General features: G+C 37.7%; 2 protein-coding genes across 10 annotated transcripts; one reads left to right on the plus strand and one right to left on the minus strand.

Annotated features, from left to right (window-relative positions):
• Positions 1–310: 310 nt before the first annotated feature.
• Positions 311–6,624, plus strand: LOC113322577. 9 transcript variants are annotated; one of them, XM_026570693.1, is made up of 17 exons: positions 322–416; positions 1,003–1,065; positions 1,125–1,292; positions 1,452–1,578; positions 1,746–1,786; positions 1,937–2,030; positions 2,165–3,633; positions 3,755–3,886; positions 4,004–4,076; positions 4,246–4,285; positions 4,424–4,496; positions 4,661–4,726; positions 4,940–5,017; positions 5,156–5,328; positions 5,646–5,692; positions 5,826–6,069; positions 6,220–6,624. In XM_026570693.1, the coding sequence occupies exons 3-17, from the start codon at positions 1,135–1,137 to the stop codon at positions 6,552–6,554; spliced, it is 3,150 nt and encodes a 1,049-aa protein (XP_026426478.1). In that variant the 5' UTR covers positions 322–416; positions 1,003–1,065; positions 1,125–1,134; the 3' UTR covers positions 6,555–6,624. The 9 variants fall into 9 exon arrangements, with proteins under 9 accessions (XP_026426476.1, XP_026426478.1, XP_026426475.1 ...); XM_026570691.1 differs by lacking the exon at positions 1,003–1,065 and having other exon boundaries at positions 311–416; XM_026570690.1 differs by having other exon boundaries at positions 1,003–1,292.
• A 223-nt stretch (positions 6,625–6,847) lies between these two features.
• On the minus strand, positions 6,848–8,212 carry LOC113320107. Its single transcript, XM_026568046.1, has 2 exons — positions 7,893–8,212; positions 6,848–7,770 (listed from the first exon to the last, which is right to left on the minus strand). Exons 1-2 carry the CDS (start codon positions 8,119–8,121, stop codon positions 7,013–7,015), a joined length of 987 nt encoding a protein of 328 aa, XP_026423831.1. The 5' UTR covers positions 8,122–8,212; the 3' UTR covers positions 6,848–7,012.
• Between the last annotated feature and the right edge of the window lie 1,820 nt (positions 8,213–10,032).

Consider the following 10,032-nt stretch of genomic DNA (forward strand, 5'->3'; position numbering starts at 1 on the left):
AAGTGAACTACCCATAGGGTACCCCTTATAAGGTCACCCAAGATGGGACTATTGTTTTGTATGCCTAGAAAGATTTTGGTATGCCCAAAATCAGGGTTCTTTTTTATGCCTAAAATTTTCTTGTATGCCCTGTAACATGGTTCCTTTTGATTGAAAATATTTGTATGAAACATAAGAAGACCAGGTTAAAAAGCCCATCCATATTTTTTCGCTCTAGATAAGAAACCACCGGGCTTGAGTTGGGTAGTAAATCCGTAGCCCATATTCCTCGAGTTTAAGAGAGTTGAAAACTTGAAATTGAAAAGAAGAAGAAGAGGAGGAGCAAGAAAGAACATCAGTTCCAGTTCAGTCGAGGTGAGTTAGGGTTTATGTCGGAGAGAACCAGAGAAGTTCTTCCAAAGATCTAATTAATTAAGGTAACTAATTACCTAAACTCTTATACTTCTTCGTTGATTAGGTTATGTTTTAATCGTTGTTAGTATGCTTTAATCCTAGTGAATTTAGTGTTTTAGCAATTTTTTTGTGAGATTTTGAAAGTTCAAATCTGCTCGTTAAATGTTTGTAGAAATTCCAAAGAGAAGAATGTAGTGATTTTTCGCAGGTACTTGATTTAGGTTAATGCAGAATTTTCAATACTGGATTAAAGACGAGTTTCTTTTTTTGTTTTTGAATTCACTGATCGAACAATTATTTATAGTTTTATAGATCATGTGCTACTTAAACTTCTGTAATGTCCTTCTATGGAATTGATTTGAGAATTGCCTTTTGAGTTAGTTCAAATGTAGGAAAAACCAAAATTCTATTTTCAGATAATGTTGACCGAAATAAAGATGGAGAATTCCGTACTTCCATTGTATTTGTTTAGTTAACTGAAAATCTTTTTACATTTACGGTCGAAAAGATAGTTGTAGTTTAATTCACCGTGGCACCGTGCTATTCATATCACTTTGCACCATCGCTTTGCTATACGAAGACATGAGATTTTGATTTGAACTTGTGCAGTTCGGTTAAGTGAGCTCACGCGTCATGATCACATCTGTTTCCTCAGTACTGGTGCTAATGGGGGTATGATTAACATTTTTCTTATACCAATTGGTCTTAGATTTGATAGGTTGAATTCGCAGGAAAAAGGAGATGGATAGTTCTACTGCTGATGAAGAAGATGTTCTGGTTTCACCATTCGATTATTCTACTGAGAATCATTTCAGAGCAATGGATAAAATATCTGAGCTCTGTGGGGAAGAACCTTTGTGTGTGGATGCCCCAGAAGAGTCATCAGTCACTTTTGTAAGGTTAGGATTCTTTTCATTTCTTTGTTCTTTGTTTTTAACATTTTTCACTCCCAATTTTGTCATAAAAAATGTTGCAAGTGCAACTATTATCTTCGGACTTTGGGACATACTACCAACGTTTGTTAGTCATTAACTGTTAAACTCACTGCATGTGTACAGGCAGTGGGAGGATTTTCGTTATGTACCAAGAACAATTAAATTCGTTCGCGAAACTGAAAGCCAGCAAGGAAAAAATGTCAGTAATGATGTAAACTTACCTCAGTTTTCTGCTGCTTCTGTTCCCAAGGTACATGGTAGAATTTTTTTTTTGTGCTTTCATATCTTTGTCATCCTTGTTGTGTTTACATTTCAAGGTAGATTTTTAATGTATAATTACTTTTATTTGAACTCCTATATCCATCTATACGATGTTCTTTCCTAACCTTACTTTTTGGTTGATTTATGTTCATGCAGATGGACCAGGTGTCTAGTGATGCAAATTCTTCAAAACCTCGGTATATTTGTTCTGTCCGTGTTATTTATTGCCTTAATGCTTAGTGTTCAAAAAATGGAGTTATTTTTTGTACATACCTTAACTTCTTATGATTAAACTTGCTCTTTTTCGACAATCTTTTTGTTATGCTTCTTACCGAATTATGTTTCAGGAAAGATTTTGTGTTATATGTTGGAGGACATGTTTGGGCGTTGGATTGGTGTCCTAGAGTTCATCAAAAATCCGATTGTGATATCAAGTGTGAGGTACTCCTACTATACTAGGAAGGTTAAGTCATTATCTTCATGCATTTCAACTTTACGACCTTTACGTGTTGTGGAGTTGTTTTTTTGTTCCTTTTCTTAGTAAATGTGACACCATCATCCTGCCTATCTATCAGTATCTTGCTGTATCTGCTCATCCACCAGAATCTTCTTATCACAAGATAGGTGCTTCATTGACGGGCAGAGGTGTGATTCAAATATGGTGTGTTTTGAATGTTAGTGGGAAAGAGGAAGATTTGCCTCCATTGACCAAGAAAAAAGGTAAACTAGGAAGGCCAAGAAAGCAAATAGTCACTGAGGAATCTTCGTCACTTGTAAAGAAGCCAAGAGGTAGACCAAGAAAGACAACAATTACAAAGCCATTGAAGAAGGCAAAAGGAAGACCAAGAAAGACCCCGATCATTGAGGACCTTAGTCTTTCAGAGGACAGTGACGAGGTGTTTCTGGATTCTCAAACGGACGAGGAAACTGACCAAGCTTCACCGCCTCGGAGAAAGAGAAGAGGAAGACAGAGAAAGGAAGCGGTTATGGAGGAATCTGTTGCTGGTGCAGATGGCGATAGTCAGATAACTCAAGCTCTTGCTATTCCGACAGAGAATCCAACAGAGAAAACAGTCCCACCATTGAAGGTTTATCAACGGGCAAAATGGAGAACGGATAAGAAACCAGTGTCTAAGGAATCTGTGAAGAATATAGATGTCAATAACCAGATTGCTGGGGCACTTGGAGTTCTGATTGAAAAGTGTACGGGCATAACATCTTTACCTTTGAATAAAACAAAAATAACCTCTTCACCTTTGAATAAAACAAAAAGGAAACTGAGAAGGAAAACAGTTACTGAGGATTCTATTGGTGACTTAGACAGTGGTAGCATGTTATCTCTGGCACTTGTTCCATCAGACAAGGCGACTGACAGAACTTCACCACCGTCGACAAGGACTAACTTAAGATCTAGAAGAACCAAAAGTAGAACTTCAAATAATTTGGCCAGAGAAAAAAGAAGTGCTCTAACTTCTGATGATGAATTATTAGATGAACCTCCTGGGATGTTAACTAATTTTGGGGCAAAGAGGCATAATGATGGAGAAGCGGAACTGAAATTCGCTGAAACTAATATTGAGTTACAGGAAGAAGCACAAGAAGAGTGTGATCTTCTCATTAATACATTCAGGAAGAAGAGAAAAAGGAAAGAGAAGGGAAGGGATGAGATCTTTATTGAAGGTATTAGGTCTACTGAAACTGCTAAGTTGACAGAGGGACAAGCATTGACTGAGGGACAAGCATTGACTGAGGGACAAGCAGACGAATCACCCCTTCCAGTTTTGCCAGCATCTGGAGATTGCGGTCAACACTCAACGGCATTAAACCAGATAGAAGTTACTGATGGGTGCCTAGATTCTAACAAGCCTGATTTTCAGCTTCCAAAGGATGTTCTTTTGCCTAGACTTGTGTTATGTCTTGCGCACAATGGTAAAGTTGCATGGGATGTGAAATGGCGGCCTTTAAATGTTGATTTCGAGTCTTCTGAAGATATGCATCGCATGGGCTATCTTGCTGTATTGCTTGGAAATGGTTCCTTGGAAGTGTAAGTGCATCTTTTCGTCCCTTTCAGTTATCTTCATCGTCATATTTTATTTCATGTTCTCATACAAGTGGAAATCTACTTTTAAGGAACGAGTGATTTGATTGTAACTCCATGTTTGCAGGTGGGAGGTTCCCTCTCCAAGTAAGATCAAAGCTTTATATGCTTCTTACCAAACCGACAGTACTGATCCTCGATTTATGAAACTTGCGCCAGTGTTCAAATGCTCGGAGTTGAAAACTGGGGACAGGCAAAGGTATGTCGGTATTCTACGATAAAGATGAGGAATTACTATAACCTGTGTGACCAAATATTGAAGGATTTATATGTATGTTTATTTACTAAACTATATTATTAAAATTTCATCTGGCAGCATTCCCCTAACCTTGGAGTGGTCGCGTGCATCCCCCCATGATTTAATTGTAGCAGGCTGCCATGATGGAACTGTAATGTCTACACCACAGTTTGTATTTTTAGTTTTCCTTTTAATTCTGAAGTTAAAACTATGTATTTTCAGTTTTCATTTTAATTCTGAAGTAAAAATTATGTTCGATATGCATTTCGTTTTGAGAAGCGATTTTTCACCGTGTTTTTTTTCTTCTTCTTATATATTAGGTTGCTTTGTGGAAATTCTCTCCAACTGGTTCCCCTCAAGGTATAGTCAAATGAGTTATCTTCAGTTGTTTATCAACTGGTTCCCGCTAAGTGTCTTATAATTGTAGCCTTGTTTTGAGAACATTGTTTTTCAGCTTATCACTTTTATTTAACGGTTGCGAGCTTCTTCACTGTGTAGATACCCAACCTTTGCTACGCTTCAGTGCAGATAATGCCCCTATAAGATCCCTTGCTTGGGCTCCCTGTGGTAGGTAAGATGATGTTGAGACTTTTGAGTTCTGATTTCTTATTTGTTCTCTAAGTTTAATCTTTGTCTTCTGTTGTCATTTTTTTATTAGCTTAACTTTTATCTTTTAAATCATAGTATTCGTTACAAGATTGATCGGGCTATTAACAATACAATTATTGTTTCCAGTGATGCAGAGAGTGTAAATGTAATTGCTACTGCTGGACATGGCGGCCTAAGGTTTTGGGACTTACGGTAAGGTTGAAGTGGCAGTTTATGCTCATTTAATAACAGAGGATTATGCCCAATTGGTTTATCACAATGAATACATCTTCCACATGCCAATGAATTTATGGGGAAGTTTCCATGGATATGGGGTTGTTGGGTTTGCTGTAATAATGACTAGAAGCATCACCACGGTTTCCTTCCAGATTTATGAAATTGAAATCTTTGTTGATCTCCCTGCAGTGATCCATATCGCCCTCTATGGGACCTAAACCCGATGAGGAGAACCATATATAGTGTGGATTGGCTCCCAGATCCGAGGTATCTATGATTTTTCTTATGAAGTAACATGTGATTCATACTTCAGTTACTCTTTCAGTTCCTGATAGTTATTGCACTTTGATATCCCTTGGTTTATTTGGGAAGTGTCCTGAAGTTTCCTTCCATAATTGTTTATAGGTGTGTCATTATGTCCTTCGATGATGGTACACTAAGGATTCTCAGCTTGTTGAAGTCTGCAAACGATGTTCCTGTCACTGGGAAGCCTTATGCAGGGACACAACAACAAGGACTGCATAGTTTATTCTGTTCATCATTTCCCGTCTGGAGTGTACAAGCCTCTAGACTGACAGGTATATACTTTCCTTGCTGGACATACCCCATACTACGACTGTAATATATATTATAAAAAGTTATGAAAAATCTAGAAAACTATATTGTTGATCGGCTTTAAGATAGGACATTCCAAAGCCGGGATAAATTCTGAAGATTTGGGTTGTGCTATTACACCACCCTAATCATTGAACTGTATCCAGATAGAGTTACCATTACTCTTGACCTTCGTGAAAACTAAAATGCACTCTCTAGTTTTTAGTAGAATCAATACTCTCATATATTTCTGAACTTGAATCACCAAGCTTTGCTCTGATCAACATATGCCAAATTGCAGGTATCGTTGCATATTGCAGTGCGGATGGTTATGTTGTTCATTTTCAGGTCGGTTTGATTTCTCCTTTGGTTCATGCATTGTTATCCGATTTCTGAGGCTATAATTATTTTCTATCTTGTATGAACAAGGCTTTATTGAAATTGCTCTTACCAAGCCCACATGTTCATTTTCATATAATAGCTCACTGAAAAAGCGGTAGACAAAGATCCTTCACGGAACAAGGCTCCACATTTTCTTTGTGGGTCACTGACAGATGAAGACGCAGCAGTGGCGGTCAATACTCCATTACCTGGCCTTCCTTTCCCTCTGAAAAAGTCTTTGAATGAGTGGGGGGACACACCAAGATCGACTCGTGGTTTTTCATCAGATTTCAACCATGCAAAGAAAGCGAAAGATCAGCCAACATCAGATGATAGAAGACTTGGTAAGTTTGCGATTTCCATGAAGGGCATTTCATGAGTGTAATACTTATATTTGTGTCTCGTTTAGTTTCTCCCGCCCATATTCAGTGTTTTATGCATCTATGACATGTCAAATCTTTCTTAAGACCTACAATTTCCTCGCCGTGACACAGTTTTACGGGAAGCCGACAATACCTCGAATTGCGCATCCGAATTGTTGGTGGATTCTCAAAAGGGAAAATCAATTCCTAAAACCAAAGCTTCCAAAAAGAAAACATCCGCTGCAGACCAAACTTTAGCAATCAGAGAAGAGGCTGCAGAGAATTCAGACAGAGGAGAAGAAAATCAAATGGAAGAAAAACAAATGGAAATTGATGTTTTTCCTTCCAAGATTGTAGCACTGCACGGAGTGAGATGGAACATGAACAAAGGGAGCGAAAGATGGTTGTGTTACGGAGGAGCTGCTGGAATTGTAAGGTGCCAAGAAGTTTCCACGAGTTTTCTCTAGGTGCTGTACATAGCTAGCGTTTTGTAAACCATACTCACCTATTCAATAAAATTTAATCGACAGTCTAAAATTGTCTTCGCCTTTCCAGTTTACCTATGAATCTTGGTGCCTTCATCATTCTGCTTGCAAAAAAGCGCTGATAAAACCATCATTACATGGATTAGTAAAATAGAAGCAAAATGTAATTTTGGCCCATGCAGGTCTCGACCCTGCGACCTTCGCGTTATTAGCAGTTTAGAACGACTAACCAACTGAGCTAATGGGCCAGTTTGCTTAGCTAAAGTGAAAACATAGAAAATAATTTAGTCACACAATAATAATATTTTTAACTTTATTCAAGAACTTCGTTTTACAGGTTACAAAGTTCAGACAGACGCTTAGTAAGACATACAACAAAAGAAATGAACTTAAAACACAAATGGTTGTGACTTGTGAGAGATATTTCATCTCTAGATTCACTACTTCTTGCAGACAATTCCACGACCCTCCATGGAGCTACCGCATTCCAAGCCAGCGAATTCTGATCCAGCAGTGACTGGCGCCTCAAGGCCAAAGCGAGAGACTGAACAATCAGTAGAGAAAAGAGCCGAGTTTAAATATTTACGAGTTCCACCCATAACTGGCATCACAGCTGACATGTTAACCTTGCTTGTGTAGTCTTTGCCGTATGTTTGGCCTAACACACCATTTACTTCACTGCTAAATGAATAAAATTTGAATCCTAGTTCAAGATGAGCAAAGCAATCTCCTTGAGTGATTCCGTAATTGTGGATACGTGATTCTTCCTCGGTAATGGGCACAACATTGGCTGTGATCTTGAAGTTACCTTCAACTTCAACAGAGATACTGTTGGTGTTACGTGATCGAGTGATGGATACACCGTTAGATTCCCATTTGGCACCTGCACTAAGTGGAAGTTCAATGGGTTCTCCATCGATGGTAACAGCAAGGCGGTCGACTGAGTCGTCCCATGTTGAGGTTTTTAGTGCACCAATGTATAGTTTGTGACTGTCAAAGATGGCACCAATTGATTGAACCCATGTGAAGTCTCTCATCATGTTTTGGTTACGACGTCCAATGAAGCGAGCGTTTATGTGTAGGTTTGAGTCAGAGACAAGGCAGAAATCATGATCTTTCTTTCCATGGAAGTAGAAGGTAATGCCATCACCACCAATGAATCTTGGGTCTTGACATACTGCTCCAGGTAGATCACATTCTGCACCAAAACAATCGGATGTGTCATAAGTAGGCACTTAAACACAAAAAACAATTACAGGAACTACTCATTAGAAATTCAAAATGAAGTATACAAAGAGTGACTAAAAATAAATAACTTACTGCAAATAGGCTTGCAGGAGACACAGTCAACAACACAGTCTCCTCCAGGACAATTGTAGGGGCAAACATGCTCACTGTTGAAACATTTGTCGTATTTCTCCACCTTACACTTTGATTTCTTATTATTTGGGACTGGGTGTTTAGGATACGGTGGTACAGCCATTACTGCCAAAACCATCGTCGAAAGGAGGAGTGCACAAGCACTTAGTCTCACCATAGCTCCAGCCATTTCCTTGGCAGGAAAAGTTGATACCGAAAAATTCTTACTAATTTTGTTTGCTCAACTCTCAATTGGATGATTAAACTCCTTAACAGATTGTTGTGGAAAGTACGTACCCGAAACTTCCTATTTATAGTTACTACAACTCTAGGTCGAGGGGAAAATGGTACATTGCACCCTGCAATGTGTTCGCATTGTACAGCAAAGACATAGTTGTATTAGTAAATAATACGTTAATTGCATTTTACATAATTCATAAATTATGTAAAATTTTGTAGCTTATAGGCTTTGCTTTGCTTAACGTCTTTAGTGTTTCTTTACGTCTATATGCAAACGATGCAAATTAGTGAGTCCAAGATGATATAACGATTTGCCAATGATATGGAATGTCTTCTAATCGGATTAAGATGATAATTATTACACAAAGTCATAGCTAGAACAATCCATAAATTAAGGTTTATTACGTATTACACAATTCTGTATTTTAATCTTTACTATGTCATTACACTACAAATCTGAGTACAATTTAAGACATGTACTCATTACTTGTAAATCAAGGGATTAGAAAAACAAGTCATATTTTCTTAATCATTTCTTGCAAACATCAAATAAATTCATATGGTTTACGGATCGATCGGCTTATTTTTATCTTTAACTAAACGAGATCGTTTGGGAAATTGACTTTTGGATTAAATGGTTGCGATCATCTTGTGTGAGTTTTCCCAATGACTTGTATGTGTCAAAGATGGGTATCCGTAGCTAGTGCCTTCAAACAACAAAACAATGCTTTAAATCGATACGTTATTTGATTTCAATCCTTCCACTTGATATTTTTGGTCTCCTCCACTGTCCCAAAGATTTTTATTAGCATGTTTTGTTTTTGTTTCAATGTAGTTCCTTGGAGAATTTCGAAGAGAGTCGTACTTAACCTTATGACCTCGGTATTTCATAACGTCTCAGTTGCATGTTTTTCTCCGAAATTTGTATTCTCCCATCTCAACTTTGTATTTATATATACTCAGTCTGATTGATCTATATGTACTTCCGTCCATAATCTTTAGTGGATCCAATATTCATGACTCATGACTTTGTGACCTTCACGAGAATCATGACACTTGCACCAGTTAACCGTAAAAGGGGCAGTCAGGTGGCCAAGCATCAAAATGTGTTTCCAAAGAGTTCTTTTAAGAACCAATCCTAGCCTCTAGCTGAGTGTCATGACCTTTACGTTTTCTCAAATGCTTCTGGTTTTTCTACCCCGCATCACGACTCTACACTCTACGGATCTCTAGCTAAAGTGTAATTGAATTACACTAATAAAATACTAATGGAAAAGATAAGCTTTGATAAAAATTTAGCTTGATAAAGTGGCATTTTAAAACCCAGTTACTGGTCAGGCTAGATAGGTCCTTGTGTAGTCAGCACCAAAATTGCCCCATGCATGAAAGACAAAAGGGGTGTTGAATTTTGGAAACATAAATCCTTGTGGTGGGTTGGATGTAGAATTTTAAAGATGGAATTTTTGGGTCCTGGGGATTTAGTGGAATTATGTTTTCCTTTGTATATCTGGTTGTCCAGATCCTTGGAATCATGTTTTTTATGGGAATTAATTTTCCAGCAAATCTTTCATATGGAGTCCGATCCATTCTCCCTATGATTTGTTGGGAAATTTATCGAGAGATTTATGGACCCACTTTTTGTTAACTCTAAATTCCATATATATATATATATATATACAATTTTTACATTCCGAGGATAATGCCGAACAATATATGAACATTAAAAACAAGATAATTATATGAATCCTAAGAATTTTAACTGAGTTACCAAACACACGAAGGATTTACATGAATCCCAAAAATTAGTATCCCATGAGATTATAGATTCCCCAAAATCGTGAATTACGCAAACAAACCCACC

This window comes from Papaver somniferum, chromosome 11, assembly GCF_003573695.1.
Source record: "Papaver somniferum cultivar HN1 chromosome 11, ASM357369v1, whole genome shotgun sequence".
Classification (NCBI taxonomy): Eukaryota; Viridiplantae; Streptophyta; class Magnoliopsida; order Ranunculales; family Papaveraceae; genus Papaver; species Papaver somniferum.